The sequence below is a fragment of the Xiphias gladius genome, chromosome 1 (assembly GCF_016859285.1).
Source record: "Xiphias gladius isolate SHS-SW01 ecotype Sanya breed wild chromosome 1, ASM1685928v1, whole genome shotgun sequence".
Lineage (NCBI taxonomy): Eukaryota > Metazoa > Chordata > Actinopteri > Istiophoriformes > Xiphiidae > Xiphias > Xiphias gladius.
Genome location: NC_053400.1, coordinates 30,059,092 through 30,079,893, shown reverse-complemented (window position 1 = coordinate 30,079,893; position 20,802 = coordinate 30,059,092). Strand labels below are relative to the sequence as shown.

Sequence of the window (20,802 nt, the reverse complement as noted above, 5' to 3'; positions counted from 1 at the left end):
AACAGCTATTCCTTTAAAGCTTTCTGTCCAGAGAATTTTGCCTGAAATGCCTATTTAGCAATGCCTTGTTACAAGATCTCAGAAGAAGACACCCTGACAAGAGAAGGGGCCGATGGGGTATGCTAATGTGGTGAGGTAGTGAGTAAAAGAAGTCTCCTTTTTTCATCCATCAATGCTGACAACAGGACATATTAGATATTTTTTCGCTAGGTTTGGAGTATTTGTTGATTTTGCATCAGCATGCTAGCATTCCTACAATGCCAAAGTTTAGCGGCGTGTTAGCCTGCTAACATTTGCTAATTAGGAACAAACACAAAATAATGTCATTCATTTTTCATTAATGGGAATGTCATTCATTTTGCAAGAGTTAGTCAGCTAAATCAAAGTCCTGGACAATTACATTTTTGACTTGATGATCACCAACGTTACTGCAATTTGTCCTGAGGAGGATATGAATGTGTGTACCTAATTTCATAGCAATCCATCTGATAGCTGTTAAGACATTTCACTCAAAATTATAAACATCAACCTCATGGTGGTACTGGAGGTAAAGTCAGTGGATCTCCAAAGTCATTGGGATTAGAGGACCATGAATGTCTGTACAAACTTCCCTGGTAATACATCTCATAGTGGTTGTGATACTTCCAGAGTTGTTGACTGACAGACCAACATTGCTACCCCTAGAGCCATGCCACTAGCATGGCGAAAAAAAATACACAATAATACTTTATTTGAGATTCTTAACAGTCCTACTTTAATGATTTATCCAAAATGGAGCTGGGTTTTGCAAGCCTATCCCACCTCACTCAACGCGCTCTCTTGTAGTCTTGGGAAAGCAAAAGGGGAAGGCCTGCAGTACGTTAAAGTTTGGTTCACACCTTCATTCATGTTTGCTTCTTTGTTTGAGTAAGCTGCTCAGAAGAGCTTTTAAGAATGCACCTTTTTCAGGGGGGAAAAGGGCACAGGGAGGCTTGGCAGATCTGCAAACATGAAGTGTATGTGTCAAACCACCAGAGATGCACGCAGGTGCACATACACTTACTACCGACTTCATGTTCACCGTAATGTTTATGTGCCAGTGGCTTGTGCAATGCCACCTTCACCTCCATATTTTCATAGCTGGGTTGCAGATATCACCTCTCATAAAACACGAGAGCAAAACGATGTCAGCAGGTCCTAACCTGAAACTGCTGCTTCCAAAAACATGGCCTGCTGAAGAAATTAACAGCCTTTCTGGGTAAAATCAGTTCACACCATTCAACAGTTCACCGGAGAAGTTTGATTACTGCACAGCTGAAACAAACACGTGACAGGTTTTTTTGTTTTTGTTTTTTACCTGTGAGGAACCTTTCCATCAGGTGTTGGTTTTTCTGCCACTCAAGACACAGTCTTTTAGGCTACATGTAAAGGGGTTTTATAGCATGCAGTGCCCTTTTGGGTGTCCCTGTGTTTCTGTGCCAAGATATCTTCTAAAGATTCTGTTCATATGCATAGTTTTGGTTTTTGAATTAACCGGTTACAATTTAAGGGGAGATGTGATGCCACATGGAATAATTTTTTTGCTTAAGTGTATCAGACAAAACATTTGCTAGCATTATTTAAAGCACTTGTGTATTATCCATACAATATCTAAATCTTTCGGATCAGTGGTCAGATTGTTGGCTACCCCAAATATCACTATATAAAATGTATATTTCTTTGTTTGTGAATGACGTTCTGATAAACAAAATTAAAATATATACGGGTTTATGCGTGGCCCAAGCGAAAAAATTGGTTAATTTTGCAATATCTGGTATCATTATTATTATGATTTCTTTACACATACAGCAATGGGGTGTGTGGGAGCCCAAACAATGAGAAAGTGACAGCCAATGTCAACAGAACACAGTGATTAATTATTTGTTGTGAAATACTGTGAATTACAAATTTTGTCTCTTTAAACTATGACCTATGAAAGATTTTTTTTCCAGATATAAATCTGTATTTTGTGTTTCAATTGTTGTTGGCTAATCTTTCCTGGTTCCTTTATGCCTATCCTCCGAAATAAAATTTATGAAATTGTTGGATATGAACATAATTTGCGCCACAAAGGGTTTTGTAAGCCTGTGCACAAATATGATTTAACATGGCAGGTTGCCTATAAAAGCCACCTGTGGAACACATTGTCTACCATTTCCCAGTTTTAACTGTGTCTCTCTCTGACACAAATATATTGTACACAAATGCACACACAGCCATCACAAAGGAATTAAGCTGAGGATTTATCATGCCGGTGCTGCTGGAAGAATTTACAAGAAAATGCTGTCAGCTCTATGATCCATGGATTCTTCAGGACCCACGCTCCCTCTCCTGCTATAATTCTCATAACAGCAGCTGAAGTCACTGTATTTATCTGTGATTACTCAGTCTGCTTGTCATTTGCTTTAAGCAGCAGACATTGGGATAAGCTCATTTTTTTCCTCAGTATTTAAAATTTCACTGTTTTCATGTTAGCATAATAACTGCACTTGATTTATCGACAGCTTTTCCATCTGCCAAACACAACAGAGTAACCAAGTGTGAATAGCTACTTTGGCCGTCCAGTCTTCTGGAGGTAAAAGTCCCATTCATTTTTTGCATAGACTACGTTAGGCGACGGACAGCTCCAAGCACTTCCAAGCCTAGGATGGACGCTTTAAAAAGTATCTGGTTCTTTGGTAACGTAACGTAGTAACGTTGTAACGTAGTTTTGGGGTTAGAAGCTTGAATAAAAGGGGTACAAATCTTGGATTCGTGATTCTTTTCAATCATCTATGGAGTACACCAACACACTAATGCAGGACTTAACCAGATTAAAATGCTAACCCACTGCAAAGGCTCACAGAAAACCTCTTGTCCAACCTGCGGTAGAGATTGAGTTGCTATGGAGGAGAACCCTGAAAATAAATAATAAATTCATTTCTGCTTTCCTCTAAAATGCCCAATTATTATCCCATTGCGTCCCATAATATTGTTTTCTTCCACTATATCTTCGTTTAATGAATGTGTCGGTTTCACACATTATCATTTTTTCTCAAACAGTTTTGTTTGGGATAGGCCTACTGTACCCCGTAGGTAGCCAGTATTTACATAGATACTCAAGAGTAAAATTTCTCCATTCCTCCAAAATGTTAAATTCTTTGTTCCTTTTGTTTTCTGCCACTGTGCCTACATTTTAGTAGAAATAGGAACTCGTGAGTATTGTATTTGTACCCAATTCATATTAAAAAAAAAAAATTACACTGTAGTTTGCTGGCCGTATTATAAAGCGGTAACCCAAAACACAAACAAAGAACAACATAAAATTTCTACCAATTCAGACATTCCACAAGATGATTGAATCATTCCTGTGAGAGTCTGGTCCACGCTGACGTGATTGCATCACATCATTTCCGCAGATTCATCAGCTGCATATTCATACTGCCAATCTCCCGTTCTACCACCTGCCAAAGGTGTTCTATTGAATTCATATCTGGTGGCTTGGGAGGCCGCTGAAGCACAGTGAACTCACTGTCATATTCATGAAACCAGTTTGAGACGACTTCTGCTTTGTGACATGGTGCATTATCATGGATGTAGCTGTTAGAAGATGGTTAACCGTGGCCGTAAAGGGAAGCACATGGTCAGTATCAATACTGTCAATAGGCTGTGGCATTGAAACCACGATTGGTTGGTATTAAGGGGCCCAAAGTGTGCCAAGCAAACATTCCCCACACCATTACACCACCACCAACACCAAGCCTGGACTGTTGACACAAGGCAGGTTGGGTGCCGATGTGGCTGATTGGATAATTGCATGAAAAAGCAGGTGTACAGGTGTTCCTAATAAAATGCTTGATGAGTGTATACCATAGATGCATAGAGGCATGTGTAAGTCATTTGATATATGCACAGATACTTTTTTGATCTGAACATAATCTTTGAAATCTAGGAATTAAAGTGTCTTTTCAGTGTTCAGTACTCGTCTGACCCATTTCAGAGTTTTGATTATTGATTAACCTATCAGTTATTTTTATGATTAGACAATGGTTTAATCTATAATATCTCAGAAAATGGTGAAAACTACATCCCTGTTTCCCACAGCCCAATGTTTTGTCTTCAAATTGCTTAATTATTAATTTATCTGACCAAAAATCGAATACCCAAAAATAGTAAATTAACAATGATTATAAAACAAAACAAATCCTCAACATTTAAATACTTTGAACCCAAAAATATTTGGCATTTTTTCTGGATAAATGACTCAAATGATTAATCCATTATCAAAATGTCTTTATTTTAATCATTTGCTAATGATTTCATCTCATCTGACATGTCTCTAGAAAGTACAGATGAAAATTATACAAACTGTAACGTTTGTATTAAGGTATGGCACATTCAGAGACATGGTGATTAGAGTTGATGACTGCGTATTGCACCAGACTTGCTACAAAGCGTAAACAGAGCCTTGTGTGTTCAGTTAGTACCGTGCTTGCCCGACTGCTGCCTCATTCAAATGCACACAGCAACTGTGTGTGAGAAACCTGACGTACAGATGGAGGCGAACCCCTGAGACTGAAACTAGTACCTGCAGAACTAGAGTCAGGTGAATAAAGGTTGATATGAGCAGGTTTGAAATTGAAGCACACATACTGATACTTTCAGTAAAAGGTGAAAAACCAACCAGATCCGTCACAAATGGCTTTTTTTTGGCATCAGAGCACATAAGCTGAAGGTATCTTTGACAGTGACTTTGTCTTCAGCAGAGGTAGTGTTGAGATAACTTTCCAACCTTGTTGAAATTCTAAAACTCTGTAGATAATTTTGAAACACACCATGTCATCCTGTTGAAACTACGCCAAGTTTTCTCAGAAGTTGAGATATTTGAGCGAGCCATGTTTTATGAGGTCATCTCATACTGAAATCGAAATCTGAACTTGCTAAGTGACTAGAAACTCCAGCCATGAGTGGAGTAAAAAGCACAATATTCCCTTTTTAAAAAGCACAATTGTAGGAATTTCTTCTTAAATGGAAATGCTGAAATACCAGTTGAAAGCATCTAACAAGAGCTTTTAATTTTTTATCCCTCATGAACACACACATGCTGCCTGTGTGCCCCGCTCAGCCCTCTACTGCTTCTATGCTTCAGCCGAAATTCGGGCTCCATCCATTCGCGTGGTTAGCCGATTCTCCGTCTCGAGCCTTGGTCTGACACAGGCGAGGGAAACAAATCGTGTTTCACATTTGCGTCTGTAATTAAGACAGCAGATACTGAGAGCCCCCATGCCCAGCCTCTTTCTGATTCAGGGTGCACAGCCTGACCAAGGAAAGTACTGGAGAACAGTCTGTGAGCACAGCAGATATCTTAGGGTTCTTACAACTGTATAGTGCGTCTTCAGGCTTGATTTGAAATGCATTGCACAGACCTGCTCTGCTGGCAGAGTTAAAGTTTTCAATAATGTTGGATTAAAGCTTAGTGAAGAGGAGGCGCTCTTTGTGACATAGTAAAGCTCTCTTGCTATTGTATGGTGTAGCGAGTTGGTGAACGTCCAGGTAAACACAAAGATGATCTTATGATTGACACACATCATCACCCCGCGGTCATGGACTACGTTGCTTTTCAAGTCGGTGCTTTGTCCACATGATCACGAGCTCAATTAGTCATGAAAGTCACTAAACCTTTTAGAAATGTGTTTTTGAAGCCAGCTGGTACTTTGATGTGGGCAAACAACTGTGATTGACTGCGTTAGCTGAACATGTTGGAGCAGCATGTTGTCTATCATTGGATAAGAGAGTAAAACCAAAACCAAACCATATGCATAACTAGCATGGGCTTAGTCCATTAAAATATTGTTGTTTTTGCACATCTTTTTCTGCTGTTCTTCTACTATTGTGTGCTTTGTTTGCTTTGAACACCGCTGTGTGTTGTTTTTCCAAGTGGTGAGTGAGTGTTGAGTTTGTTCAGAAGGTATGTCCCATCTAGAATCTGGGGAAGCCTACACAGTGCATCTTATCACGATTTTTCTGTCTATTAGTTAGCCCTAAAAGTCACATTTTCTTAAAATGTGTAAAAAAAAATAAATTAAAAAAATCTGCCGGGGGGCGAATATAATTTTAATTTTTCCAATACAAATCAACCTGTTTCTAGAAATGAGTATGAGTATCTTGACAGAATAAATCAAATCAGATTCAGTTTTGAATCAAGTTAGTTGTTAAAAAGAAGAAGACGACGAAGAAGAAAGAAGTAATCTTACAGCACTGCTGTTTTTTTCACTTAGGACTCAATAACGGACAAAAATTACTCGATGAGATGGAGATTTGTTTGCAGTGTTGTCAAAAGTAGTAGTAGTAGTAATGCAGTCACACTCAAACATGAGAGAGTATTTTTCCTCCTCATCTTTGAAGATGACTTGACGGACAAATGAGTCAAAAAGTGATGGGATGGAAAGGAAGACAAAAGAGCCGTAGAGGAGTCCATGAAACTGCAGAATATCAGTTATGATGAGATCCATAGGAGAAACACAAATCCTTCATACATAACAATCAGATCGCTTGGCGCCATCCTGTGAGATATGGTACCGAAGGGAGTTATTTATGCGGTTGTGAAGTCTCTGATGCCCGACACTCTGGAAAATGACATCTACGCATTTGGAGGGAGAAACTGAAGCATTAAAATACTATAGAGAGACAAACACACATATAAACGCACATGCAGTACATGGGGTGAAGGTTCGTGTTGTTTATAGGGGTAGACTTGCCACTAGCTCCCTCAAGTGGTACTAAACTGCACTGAACCGTATTAAATCTTTTTCTTCTTCTCTGGCATTCACTCTCTGCTCTGCTGAGCTGCACTGTGCAGTCAGCCTTCAGATAGTCTTTTACTTTTCTTCAGCTTTTAAGAAAGTGGTGTCCAGTGGCTGAATTTGTTAAGGTGCATACACTCCCTTTGAATGTGTTGCATAAAATCCCCTCACAGGCTCGCATTTTGTCTTGAACCCCCCCCTCTGAGACAAAGGGGCAAATAAACAATCTTTTTTAAAAAAAAAAAAATGTTGGTATCTGTTAACAGACCCTTAAACTAATAATACCACTGCTGTAAACTATAGGCACTAATGCAAGGGACTGCTCTGGTGATATACTGCCCTTTTCTTCAGCGTGCAACTGATACTGGATTTTTTTGGGGGGCGATGCGATAACGATTTCAGGGCGTAAAAGAGTTCTGATATCGACAGAGCGGCCAATATTCTGTACATATATACATGCAGTATATGTTACATAGAAAAAGGGTAAAATGATGGGGTCATTGTTTATGAACTTTCCAGCAATGTATTTCACAAACTAGTTAGTAAGTTACTGTGACGACACCTCTCGACCCCCGCACCACCGCTTGCACACCTGTGAGGCCTTCTCTGATGTAGCAGATATGCCTTCTCTGCTACATGTAGCAGGGATTCCTTCTCTGCTACATGTGCCACGGACAGTGCAGTATTGTAAACAGTGAAGTCGGAGCGCGCTCTGCTGGACAAACTATGGGACGACACCATTTCTAAATCACCCCAGGCATCTTTTTCTGGATTATGTTCTGTAAAAAAAAAAAAAAAAAAAAAGTTGGCATATCGGCGCATTCCAGACAACATATATGCTAATATGGATATATCTGTAATAGGCCAATATCGGCTGATAAAATCAGTCGGCTCTACTTTTCTTGCTTGTATATCTTTGAAAGGGGGAGTGCTAAGGTGGCAGGTTTTGCTGATGTGCCAGATGGTGGCAGTCTATGAATAATGCATCATTACCTTCAGTCAGACAGGTCCAAGCTGATCTGAGGTCAGCTGAATGACACAGGTGGCTGCTGTGGGGTTCATGCTGAGCAGTCGGGTGGACCCCCGTGGCTGAGCTGCGTGGACTGGCTCTTGACGTGCAATGCTCATTTCTTTCTCATCTAGGTGCTGCAGAGGCAGCATAATAGAATCTTTAGGCTTTTAGATTTTGAGGCACAAAAAACATTGTGTGTAGGTGCAGAGATCCGCAGCAAGCTAATCGCACAAAATATTGAAGTTAGCAGTTGGTCTTTTAGGTTTTGTTACTGTAAGAGGTTGTAAAACTGTGAAAACAGTATGGGATTGCTGATTCAATGAAAGTGGTTACAAATTTACAAACAAAAAAAACCCTCAGTGAAAGATCAATATTAAGTCCCCGTAGATAATACATCACAGTAATTAATCTTGTAAACACACACACACACAGAGTTCACTTAGGCTAACGTGTTGCTAATGCAATTTTCTATGACAGTTAGTATAAGGACTATCTTGGTTGGCAGTAAACTGATGTAGAAAAACTAAATTACCCCTGCGGGGTGTTTCAGTCACTGTTTCACGATATCATGTGACATCACTACTGATAGCCCGGGTTGTGCTGAAAACAAGTTATCATTTACTTCCTCGTACCTTACTGTATTGAATTTTTAAGAGATCCGAGGGCAGCGGTGACAGGAAGCATTAAAGACGGCCAAGACCCCGTCAATAAATTACAAATGAACAATCACAAAATAGCTGTAATAAAACGCTACCTGGTCCGACAAGGGCATTTGGGGGAGTAGATAAATCACATACGGAACACAGAAATTGTGGCGACCCAGTTCATCCATTTCAATACAAAGTCACTTCACAGCCCAGCACCATTGGCGGCCAGGCCCTGGTCAAAGCCCTCTTTTCAAATGATCACTTTTTGTGTATACAGTAAACAAAAAACAAGACATTGTGTTTAAGCAAGCACATAGCTTAAATATTGAAGCTTTTCTCTGCTTCTTACATATAGCATCTCGGAAGGCTTTTCTTCAGAGTGAAGTTGCCCTCACAGATTGAAAACTCAGATCGAGATACAAGCGATTTTTGGACAGAGCGGTGTTGGAAGGCGTAGTAGTTTTGGTTTACGGAGCTCTGCTAGATCCCCCCCCCTCCTTTCCTTTTCTGTATTTGAAAGGACTAAGTGTTGTTTTTTCCCCCATTGCAAATGCAACTGTTAGGCTATGAATGAATACTGCTGACATTTATTACATTTACATTACATTTATTATCTTTGTTAACGTGACCGTTGAACACCATCATCATTACTGGTCATAATGCACATATCTGTACTATAAATCAGCTTTAAAAGGGAAGCTCATCTGTAAGTTCAGGAAAATGTAAGTTCAACATAATCAATCAGACCCAAACCCGCCACAGTTTTCCCTAATATTTGCCTTATTAGTCCTCATTTAAACAAACAAATAAACAAAATAAATATCATGCAACATTAGCTATTTTCCCCTTGATCCTTTGTAGTACATTATTACCATCTTTATGGTCATTGTAAACATCATTACCACTCTGATCATTATGAATGTAGCCAAAAAAAAAATCAAATATATAATACACAATAAAAACACAAAAGGTAAAGTCCAACAAAATTATTTGTTCTCTCATAGTCGTTCTGTAAAATAATGTACGTTAGAAGTACAAGTTCACGATCAACGGAGCAAAGGGGCACCACATTATTTATTGCCACATAAGATGCTTTAGCCTTTATATTAGTATAAATCAAAAATCAGCTTCATCAATATACAAAAAAAATAAATTTCAAAATAATATCAATATCCTATATTCTGTAATGCTGATACTGTGTTACCGTTAATGCACAGCCTACAAAATAATTTAAAATTTCTTCAATATGCTTAAATAACTTGCAATTACGGTTGGGCCAGTGTAAACTTCCCTTGCACAATATCAAATACACTTGGTAGTTTTTATGATAAGCAGGTTTATTTGGTTAGTGCAACAGGATTTCCCTTGTTAGTGCATCTGAGTTTGTGTCCTGTCCGAGTGATGCACAGAGATGAAGTGAAATGTAGCAATGCACCAGAAGAAGGCAGGGATGAAGAAAAAGTGCTCACCGATGTAAAGGGTTGGTCAGGGTTGGGCCGGTCTCAAAGGATGCTAACATGCACACAACAACAATGCTGGACAAAGTGAAATTTTGACCTGCTAATGGCAACTTAAAGGATTCACCCGTCTTTGTGAAATTCATCCAGCGAGGCACACGTACGTCTGTACCAAATTTCATGGCAATCCATCCAATAACTCCGAAGACATTTCACTCAAAACCAAAATTCACCATGGTTATATGGACCAAATTTTCATGGCAATTCCCCCAAGAGTTGTTGAGACATTTCCCCTAAAAAAAAAAGTCTCGGTGGTGCTAGATAAAAAGTCAGACCAACAGTATTGCATCTCTCTCTGGGGGGTCGTGAATGCTTCTCTGACCACCCCCTGGCCTTATCACTATCATTAATCGCAAGCAATCAGCAGTTCACAAGTTTCACATTCACAACGCGTGTGCGGACTAACATATTATCAGTAACGTCTAGAGAACATATGGCAATAAAATATGGACAAACACCTCCGGGAAGCATTTGCTGTGAGTAATTACAGTCTCAACTTTAAACCCATTTCTCCTAAGCAGACACTTGGCAGTTTATCAGGGAAGCCTGTAATCTTTGGATGGAGAGAGGACCGAATAACTGACTCAAGATGTCACAGAAATACTGTTTTCATTTCATTTACTAATTCATTCCAAACACTTTTACTTTGCTTTATTGGGCTTTTTGGTTTTTTTTTTTGTTTTTACTGGTTTTGAGCTTCTTTCAGTGAAACTCAACACTTCCTGTGGCTGTTTTGCTGTTTCACTGCTTCGCTGTCCAATTCATTTTTCCATTTCTCCTTCCAAGAGAAGTTCCCTTTCAGGTGGTTTCAGTATATGTGGATCTGCCGCAGATTATGCGCCTTTCAGGATTCAGGGTGGGGATGCCATGCACACACTACATGACTTTCAAAGTCTCCAGACCGGTATGCTGTTCACGCAGCACAGCTCGCCTTGTAATCAGGAATCTCGAAATTGTTGAGGTTTGCACACTACGCATATTGTGTACATAAAGTTAAGCCCATACAAAATCAAGTTGGTAACGAAGTACTGACAGTACAAAAGGCAGACTGAGCACAGATCTGTAAAAATATGGGGAAACAAACAGAGTAAATAAAAGGGTCAGAAATCAATATATGTATGTTTTTCTAAATAACCAAGGCTTCTTTGGTTTTTACACATTTCAGAGCTTCCTTAAAAATTTTCTCCTTCATGAAGACTAAGAACAGTGGTCTGGGATCAATAAATCTACATCTGTGTATAAATTGTTTGGCCATAAGAATCAGGCTAATTATTTTACACTATTTCCCTTTTTTGATCCCCCATTATCACTCCAAATTTAATGTCATTATATTCTAATTTGAGTGAACAATAGTAAACAATCTTGCACTTTTCTCTCACAGTTATTCAATTTTACGGCTCTTCTAGCCAGTCTACGGCTTACGAAGTGTGTCGTAATGTTTGGGTGCCCATACCAGGCGGGTGACCAGTATGTCCCCCTTTTCACCAATACTCTCGTCCCAGCAATACTCAGGGGAGAGCACCTTGCTTGGTTTGTGCAGCCAAAAGTACTTGTTTAGATGACTTTCATCGTGCCACAGAGCCTCCACGTTGTTTAATTTGTCCTCCATGATGCTCAGATAGCAGGCGTCTACCAAATTCTTCACATTTTCCCACAATCCCCCAAAGATAGCAGCGTGGTAGTAGAAATCTCCGGTTTCCATGTAGGCTTTGGATTTGGGGTTTCTGTCGTAGGTGAACCTCCGCTTTGGAAGTTTGTAAAAGTGGGCGTGGAGCAGAGCCACAGAATGTCCCAGAGCCTCTGAGCCAAACCTGCCTTTAAACTCTTGATCCACGTCAAAGCAGAAGACATAATTGCAGCGGTGACGGATCTCCGATTCAATGGCTTCCGATATCGTCTTCATGCGCATCATAGAGATGTCCTGCCACCTGGAGTGCTTTTCAACCTGGATAACCTTCATGCTTCGCTGAGGCCCAAGCTCGATGTGTGGTACCTTCTCTGGTAGATCCGTAAACACATAATATGTCACTGGTAATCCGCACATAAAGTGTTTTTCTGCAGAGGTAAGGAAAGTCTCGAGGTAGGCATCCAGGTACCTAAGAAAGAGACAGAGAGGATAAACAATTCTGCTCCTCTCATTTACTGTGATGAGAAAAACATGACAAAAAAGGACCTTATTAGTTGTTTTTTTTGTTTAAATTTCATTAGCTTTGTCACAACTATCACACGTATGTGTTTATTTTTGACCGAGCTTTAAGTCTTTTTCAAAACCGCCGTCATTTCTCTGAGTCTTGAACCCAAGTTCAGTTTTCCCCCGCTCCCTATAACGCCGCAGGTCTACTGCCATGCGTGGTATGTTTGGATGACGCTTTTGTCGCGGACGTGGAGGTGTTCATCAACACTGCTAGAAAACAACGTGTGTGCCCACTCGGATGCGTGCAGGAAAAATGAGGGATGACGTATGGGCCAGTGGAGCCACGTGAACACAATCAAAGGGAGCGTTAAACAGAAAGTATAAAACAAGCACCCCTCCTCCTCTACCGTCCTCGGAAATAAATGATTGTGTGGCATGAAGTTGGGCTTAAGTGACGTTCTCTTGTCCTAATGCGTCACACTTTGGTGTTCAGCTGTAACTGACCTCATTGTGCTTTGTTCAGGGGGATTTCAGCACCCAGGTTTGGAAAAGGCATATACTACCAGACCTTTCAGGTAAGGTGCTCTCCCGATTCCGACTGAACTGTCAGAAAGAAAATGTTGTCATGCTGGCAGTAACGTGTGTCTATGTAGAAACAAACCTGCCCACAGCAAACACAGTGAGGGCCACAGATGACTGGAGTTGGACGTGCATCTGGTCGTAAATATTAGGGTCAAACATTCCCTCCCAGATGACAGGAGCTTTCCACGATGTGCACGTCTGAACGGCCGATCTGACCCTGAGAGGAGGAAACAAAGATAATGTTAAAAAACCATTTGAGTGGTGTTGTGCCATAATTCCCTTCTCAAAATGTGTGTTATCTTGTGTCCATCATAATGGTGATTTGAACACAGGAATATTTGTTTTATTTTGTGGATTTTTCTTCAGTCTGTCATATTTTGTGTGCATCATTGTCTCGTGGCACTGTTTATCCAGGTTCCAAAATTTTTTTTTATCAATTTCTCGAAACCCTTTACCCTCCCACAACGCCAACGGGACTCATGTCGTGAGCAATAAATGTGACTATTTGACAACTGTGATGAGAGAGGACGCTTCACTGCCACTGGCGGACGCTGGGGCCGTTGAAGCGGTTGCTGGCTGTGCCTGCAAAAACGATTATGAGCCCAAACATACTGAAATATGCCAATTCTGACGTGTTCTCACTCAGAGCCTCAAGCAATAAACACGAAAGCTGAGGGAGCATCACTTTTAGAAGATATGCCATGTTGGTTTTTGAGCTGTGATCCGAAAACTGCTGTCTGACAAGTTTAGATTCCACTTTTTTGTCATCTGTTTTTAACCAAATGCAGCCACACAGATGACTTCTTTGACATGGCGTCAATTAGTTTTTAGCCGATTTCAAAGTAAATGTTCAGTAAGCGAGTTAGACCTGGCTGCGTCCATTCTGTTTGGCAAGTTGAAAATTGTGAGAGCGGCTTTTTTCCTCACGACAGTAACACCGACTTTGGTCCGACCAATGAGCATATTGACCACCCAATCAACCGGTTGACCGGGAGACTATAGCCCTATCAACAATGTATCCTTGTTATGTTACACTGCCCAATGATTGGACTCAAAGTAAACGTGAAATGTGGGGTCAATTCGGCTGTAATGTGGCACTTATTAGCAGAGCTCTTCAATGGTGAAATTGAGGTATCATCACCTAAAAGGTCTTAGAGGTGGCAACACAAAGTGTGTCGAGTGACTGTCCCTCTTATTACTATTCCGGATTCCCTGTGCAGCCCTTGGGCCGAGGAAATAATTGGAAAGTCACGGGGCAGCGCATCTACCTGTGCTACCGTGCACCTCATCACTGCCGGTACAGTCCCGCCTCCCAGAAATGACAATTATATACAACTTCCCCACATAATGTTGGAAATGTTGTCAATGAACCTATCTGGCACAGCTCAAAATGGTGATACTGAGTGTATAAGCAACTAGAGCATGACTGAACAATGCATGGTTATGGTCAGGCACTCTCAGCACTTGGTTGAGGTTAGGATAGTGGGGTTAAATTCGGAGAGAGTCCATAACGAGTTCAGTCACGTGACGTGGCATGTTGAAGCAAAACCATGCTTTTTCCCTAACCTTAACCAAAGTTCTGTCTGTTGACTAAACCTGATACATGCTAACAGACTAATTCTCCGGATGACAAAGTCCTGCACCTTGTATTCCCAACACCCATCCAGAGGAGGAATTCTTTGTCAGCGCTATGAATGTGCGATGCCTTCCGATAAGCAGGTCAAACATTACTACCTCGAATGCCCGTGTCGTCAGAATCAGAGTGAATGTGGCACTTCATTGCATTGCCTCGCACGGCTAACATCGCAGCGCAAAGAGGTATTCACATGGTCAATGCTTCTACTTGATGTGGGAAAATGGTCGGTAGGGGAAGGCGAACTGATGTGTGTGTGTGTTTGTGTGCGCTCAACATTCCCGGGGATTTTGGAAGCCTGAGCAATAGTGACAGTGTCGTCTAGCGCCGTTTTGGTCAATGACATCGATTTTCTTTCAAAACCTCAAACGAGGTTACGGCTCCGTCTTCTCAAATGGTGAGCTGCATCTCGTTTTTACAAAATGCAATCTTGTAATTATGGCAGATGGATGTTGTGATTATGATAGTTTTTTTTTATTTTGAGGTACAATGTGTTTATGCATATCAGATCTCTTACCCAAAGTTCAGCGTGTCGCCTAAAATGACGTGTTCTCTCGGTTCGTCACTGATCGGCAGCAGTTGGTCCATAGACCTGAGCCTCGACAGATATCTAATATTGAAAAATTGCCATCATTGTGAAACTGGAGTCAAAATCATTTTGAAGTGATTTTTGCAAATAAATTGCATTGGTTCATATTTGCTCCTAAAGCTGCTGAAAGGCAATAATGAGAACGTTGGCATTCACCTTAAATATATGAAGCTCAACGCGAAAACAAGGAACAAAAGACTGCAAAAGATTCCTGTACTCCTTGTGATGGGAATGAGCCCCCTGAAACGATGCAAAAGCCGACAAACAAAAAAGAAAACCCTTCAGTTAATCCTTAATATTATTATAATACATGGTTATTAAGTTGCACAGAGTGTATGATCAGTTCAGTTCAGTTCAGATCCTTATGGTTCCACAGGAGGAAATCCACTTTGCAGAAAGGCAGCCTAAAAACAGCAACACGCAGAATAAAGATAAGAAAAATGAAATGCTAAGCCTCAATAGAAACCAGGACGCAGTTCGGGATTTATGAGAATTAAAAGCTCTTATTACACATGGGAAAAATGAGAACTTGACCTTGTTGCGTCGAACCTGCCTCTCCTACTGGAGTGGGGTGCCCCTCTTTTACTTGTCTCACTTAACACGCAGAGGTAGGGCAAAGGTGTATGGGGGAGAAAGACTAAAGTGGCTGTTGACTAAACAACATGGTGAAAGTGATGTTGAGTTGTGTGAGCAATTCTTTCATTCAGTTTAATCAACTGAAATGCATTAACTCGACGCTCTAAATGTACCCTCCGTGTTTTGGAGGAGGGCTATCCTCCTGTTTTTATTTTCTCTTCATCCAATCTACCGATTTAAAAAAAAAAAAAGTGGCATAACACCATAGGATTTAGTGCATTTAAAGCTTAAATTAATAGAAATCCTTATCCCTGCATACTCCACAGACCTTGTAACTTTTTTTATTTGCCACAGGGAAATTTATGGTGGGTGTGGTTCCGGGGGACTGAGCTATTCTCTTCATTAACTCGGCCACGGAAAATATAAAGAGACATCGCTGAAAGGTGAAAGACAGGTTACCTCATAGTTTTGAAAACCCGCTCCCTCAATTTTTCAGCAAACAGACTTGAGGTGAGAGGTGAAGGTCTCTGCTGGCTAGCGGACGCAACGGCACCTTCAAGACAATGACATTCAGTTTACACAATAAACAATCAAACCACATACCCAGGCCTACTGGTAAATCAACCAACTATCTATTCACTATTGCTTGGCCAGGAGTTAATCTCATAAAGGAAGCTCACTCGCTTCCTCATCCAAAAAAAAACAATACAAAACTGAAATCACTTCTTCTCTATCACTCCCATTGTAATGGAAAATTAACAGCTTACTCAGTAGTTTCACATTTTCATTTTGCATCATCATTGACTCGTACGGAGTTGCGTGACTGTAATTTTCCCATCTATTAAATGTCAAAGACTGCGTTGTGAGATTGTTGGCAAAGAAGGTAGTTACACCATTTCAAAAGTTTGGGCACCTCTCTACTTGTAAAACTCTCAGAACTTCATAAATCCGTTGGACCTCGATCGACTCATCAGGCCTTGTGAGCTGATCACAAATCCGAAAGCTGATCAATTTTCTGACACTTCAAACCTTTTGTTAACGCGAGGAAGAGAGGAAACTTCCCCTTCGAACTCATCACAAGTCGGTGTCTGAAATATGAAAAGCAACATCTGCATAAGCCGCTTGTTGCAGACAACTGCTGTGTTAAATTTTGAGCTCTCACCGAAGGTGTGCTTGGAGAAAAAAGGGAGCAGCATTTGATGCAAAAAACATCTTGTCTGAACTGTGAATTGCGGATGCTGAATATAATTCTTTGGGGTTGTGTGGCAGCCAGTGGCAGAGGAGAGACGAGTGGATTTCACAACATGTGGAGAAAATTCTGGATTCAAGTCAGACAAGTCAGACAAGTCCTACAGTTAGAGAGAAAACCCAAATTGAGAAGAAGCTGATTTCTACAACAGGATAATGATCCAAAGCGATAATTATCACATGCTCACACATAACAAGCATAAAATACACAAAGCAACAGCATCAATCCAGCAATATCATTTGTAATGAGAGTCTCCTCTCTGTGCCATGACTTAATTGAAATGTATACTGCCTACCATCTCAAAACCAAACGGAGTGTTGCTCACAATGTGGTGCGAGGTTAATGCATTGAATGGCATTGCAAAATTCAATTTTCATTTAACCTTCTCGAATGGCACCTGTGAACTTTCCCACTGGTTGAAAAGAGAAAGCAGCTGACGTTGTATCCACCAAGGTCTCATACTTCAAGTCATAACATGCAGGTGAGTGAAATGAACACCTTTTAAAAAAATGTATTTAGAGTTGGCCAATGAATTTCTCATTCCCAATTTGAACTTTTATGAACTATTTAAAGCAAAAAAAACAAAACAAAATAAAACAAAAAAACAAGCAAAAACAAAACAAAGGAAAAGAGTAAAAATGTTGTTGCAGGGAGGAAATTAAAGTAGGGTCCTCTCCACAAGGAAAATATTTTGTAGTAATTCGTAATCTATTTGAGGTTAAAGATAAACAACTAAACAACTAATTCTAAATTGTCAACCTGAGCCACAATTTTCCTAGAAGAGATTACTGATGACCTACCTGCGTGCAGACTGTTTTCACAGGTATAAATTTGTCAGAGCATGAAAAGGAGTAATGATAGTCAGGAAGCTCTGCTTTTCCGCAGGTGTAACGTTGCAGGTCGCCAGACTGCTGTGTCAACTCTAGGGACAGCGATGGCGAAAGTCCAGGACGTTAAGATATGTAATATACCATCCCTGATGAAGTCGGATATGTTGTAGTATCTTTGCAGATGTATTGGAGAGTCGTCGGTAAACCTAAAGCTCAGAAAAAGATTCCACTTCTGTAGAGATCCCTCTCAAAGTCATACAGTTACAATGATAAGGTAGGGAACAAACTGGGAGTGGCTCCCGTGAGGTGGAGTGTGGACTCTTTTTTCTTCTCTCTTTTTTTTTTTTCTAAACCAGAGATTACACTTGACGGGGAAGTTATCACTAGAAACTGTGACACTTCCCATGGCACAACAGGCAGTGCACAGTTGCTGTAGTTCAGAGACGAGAGCCCGTTCGTTGCGCATCCTTTTACTATTTTCCTCTCAACTGTCTTGTTTTTTAACAACAGCTCATTCAACCTATATGAATGTACGTCTATGTGCCCTGTTGTTTCATTTTAATCTTTTTTTTTTTTTTAATAAGCCACTATTTTGTAGCTTAGGCAGCTGAGGCACACTGAAGTTGTCTGCACCTAAGATCGTTTATCATAATGACAGCTGGAGGACAGCTGCATGTGTGGGCCATTTTGATGCCAGAACGGCAAACGTTCCATGCCTCCACAAACTGTTATTTCTTTGATCTTTTCGACTTTCGGCTTTAATTCAGGGGGTTTAATGAAAATATTGCATTAACTCTTTAAGAATTACAGCCATTTTTATACATAATCTCTCATTTTCAGAGGGTCAATCAGTTTCATGGTCAGTTGTGGCCTGTTCACTTGTTATTTCATGACAAATGAAGAAGATATAAGGTGTGTGGTTAATTCCAAATGTACAATTTGCATTTGGTGGCTATTCATGGGAGAACTCTCAGCATGCTGTCCAAAGAGGTGTGGATGCAAATGAAGGAGGCCGTCATTAGGCTGAAAAAAACAGAACAAAACTATCAGACAGATGGCATAACTTTTAGGAGTGGCCAAATCAACAATTTGGTACATTCTTAAAAAGAAGAAATGTACTGGTGAGCTCAGCAAGAACAAAAGGCCTGGAAGACTACAGAAGACAACTAAAGTGGATGATCTCAGAATTCTTTCCCTGGTGAAGAAAAACCCTTCGAAACATCCAGCGAGGTCAAGAACACTCTCGAGGACGTAGGCAGATCATTGTCAAAGTCTACAATCAAGAGACGCCTTCATGAATGTAAATAATGAGGGTTTACCACAAAGTGCAAACCACTGATAACACTCAGGAACAGAGAGGCCAGATTAAACGTTGCCAGAAAACATCTTTAAAAAAACCTGTTCTGGCACACGATTCTTTTGACAGATAAAAATCAAGATTAACTTGTAACCGAATGATTGGAAGAGAAGAGTATAGAGAAGGAAAGGAACGGCTATTGATTCAAAGCATAACACATCATCCGTCAAACATGGTGGAGGCAGTGTTATTGCATGGGCATGTATGGCTGCCAATGGAACTGGGTCACTGGTGTTCATTGATGACGTGACTGCTGATAGAAGTAGCAGGATGAATTCTGGAGTGTACAGGGCTGTACTATCTGCTCAGATTCAGCCAAAGGCTGCAAAACTGATAGATGGATAATGACCCAAAACACACAAAACAAATCAACCCAAGAGCTTCTCAAGACAAAGAAACGGCATATTATAGTCACCTGACCTCAGCCCAACATAACATGCTTTTCTCTTAGTGAAGACAAAGCTGAGGGCAGAAAGACTCACAAACAAACAGCAACTGAAAGCAGCTGCAGTAAAGACCTGACAAAGCATCTCAAGGGAGGAAACTTTTGGTGATGTCCATGGGTTCCACACTTCAGGAGGTCATTGACTGCAAAGGATTTTTCATCCAAGTATTAAAAAATCACCATTATATTTATGTTGGTTTGTCCAGTTACTTTCGAGCCTCTGAAAATGAGGGACCACATATAAAAATGGCTGTGATTCTTAAACGGTTAATGCAATATTTTTCCTAAACACCTTTGAGTTAAAGCACTGAATTGAGCATCAGAGGCTGACATATCCTGAGGGCATCCTGCATTTACCATAATGCAGCTGGATAGCTTTTTCATCACACAGTCTGTACCTCCTAACTTCCTGCAAACTCTCCTTTTCTAACGCAAGCTCTCTGTTATAAATTTAGAGTCTCAAGTCTCAAACTTTGGAAAGCTCTGCCAGAGCTACAGAAGACATTGAACACCCGTTTGCTCGGGCTGAGGAGTACAGCTTCGGCCCTGTCATCTGTACAGAGCATGCTGGGGCACCATCAAGCGACCTGATTCTGTATCCATGTTTTGTTTGCCAAGTGGGTTGTACTTTCTGAAAATATGGAAGTACGTAATCAACTAAAAAGGACAACCCACTTGACAAACAGAACATCGATAATGGTTTTAATCCAGTATTTTTTAAATTAATTCAAAATACCTACACCATTTTCTCAGGCTGAGTAATACGTCTTGGGACAAATAAAGTCAACTTGATGTATGAGATCAGGGAACTGCCCCTTTGAATCCAAAAAAAAAAAAAAAAATCTAAATCTGCAAGCGTTATTTTAATTTCCTCCTATATATTTTTGAAACAACAAAGCTCCATATCATGTCAGTGTTGGGATCAGTGATATTGTTGCCAAACACTGCCGCATAATATTCCTGGAGCCGTTCTGTTCATTGCCACACAGATGCCGCTCCGAGTCCAGCCGGACTCATGCGCGCAAATGCTCTACAAACATGAACTTTAGCCTCCTAGATCAAAGGAGGAGCTCCTCTTACTCCGACCCAGGGAACATCATGACTCACCTGTTTGCGACTAATCATTCACATACCTGCCTGCCTTTCCGCCTCACGAACAAAGCAGCTGTGTGTTTTCACCGTTCATTGTCATAAAATTTTTTTTCTATCGATTCCATCGCTACGGTTTTTCTTTAAGCCATTTAATCTCAGTCAGCTTCAGAGAAAGGCACACGGTGAACTCTCGTGAGATAAATCCAGCTTCATAAATGCACTTTATAAGATGCTGCTCTTAATGTTTCAGCGCCGGTAAACCATACCCTCATAATTGTAAATAACAGGAACTGGAAATAACCGAAATTTTATTCTGCTTTCTGAGGCCAGACTCAACCC

General features: G+C 40.5%; 1 protein-coding gene across 1 annotated transcript; it reads right to left on the bottom strand.

The window, feature by feature from the left end:
- Positions 1 to 9,101: 9,101 nt before the first annotated feature.
- Positions 9,102 to 17,820, bottom strand: LOC120801819 (N-acetyllactosaminide alpha-1,3-galactosyltransferase-like). Its single transcript, XM_040149116.1, has 6 exons — positions 17,540 to 17,820; positions 15,950 to 16,043; positions 15,071 to 15,154; positions 14,843 to 14,935; positions 12,772 to 12,909; positions 9,102 to 12,072 (listed from the first exon to the last, which is right to left on the bottom strand). Exons 2-6 carry the CDS (start codon positions 15,952 to 15,954, stop codon positions 11,388 to 11,390), a joined length of 1,005 nt encoding a protein of 334 aa, XP_040005050.1. The 5' UTR covers positions 15,955 to 16,043; positions 17,540 to 17,820; the 3' UTR covers positions 9,102 to 11,387.
- Positions 17,821 to 20,802: the final 2,982 nt, after the last annotated feature.

What these genes read in the sequence shown, in the direction of transcription:
- LOC120801819 (XM_040149116.1), bottom strand. An exon ending in TTGAGCTTCATATATTTAAG is followed by an intron (nt 14,936 to 15,070) that starts GTGAATGCCAAC and finishes TTTCAATATTAG; the next exon opens with ATATCTGTCGAGGCTCAGGT. An exon ending in ACTGTGTTTGCTGTGGGCAG is followed by an intron (nt 12,073 to 12,771) that starts GTTTGTTTCTAC and finishes TCTCTTTCTTAG; the next exon opens with GTACCTGGATGCCTACCTCG.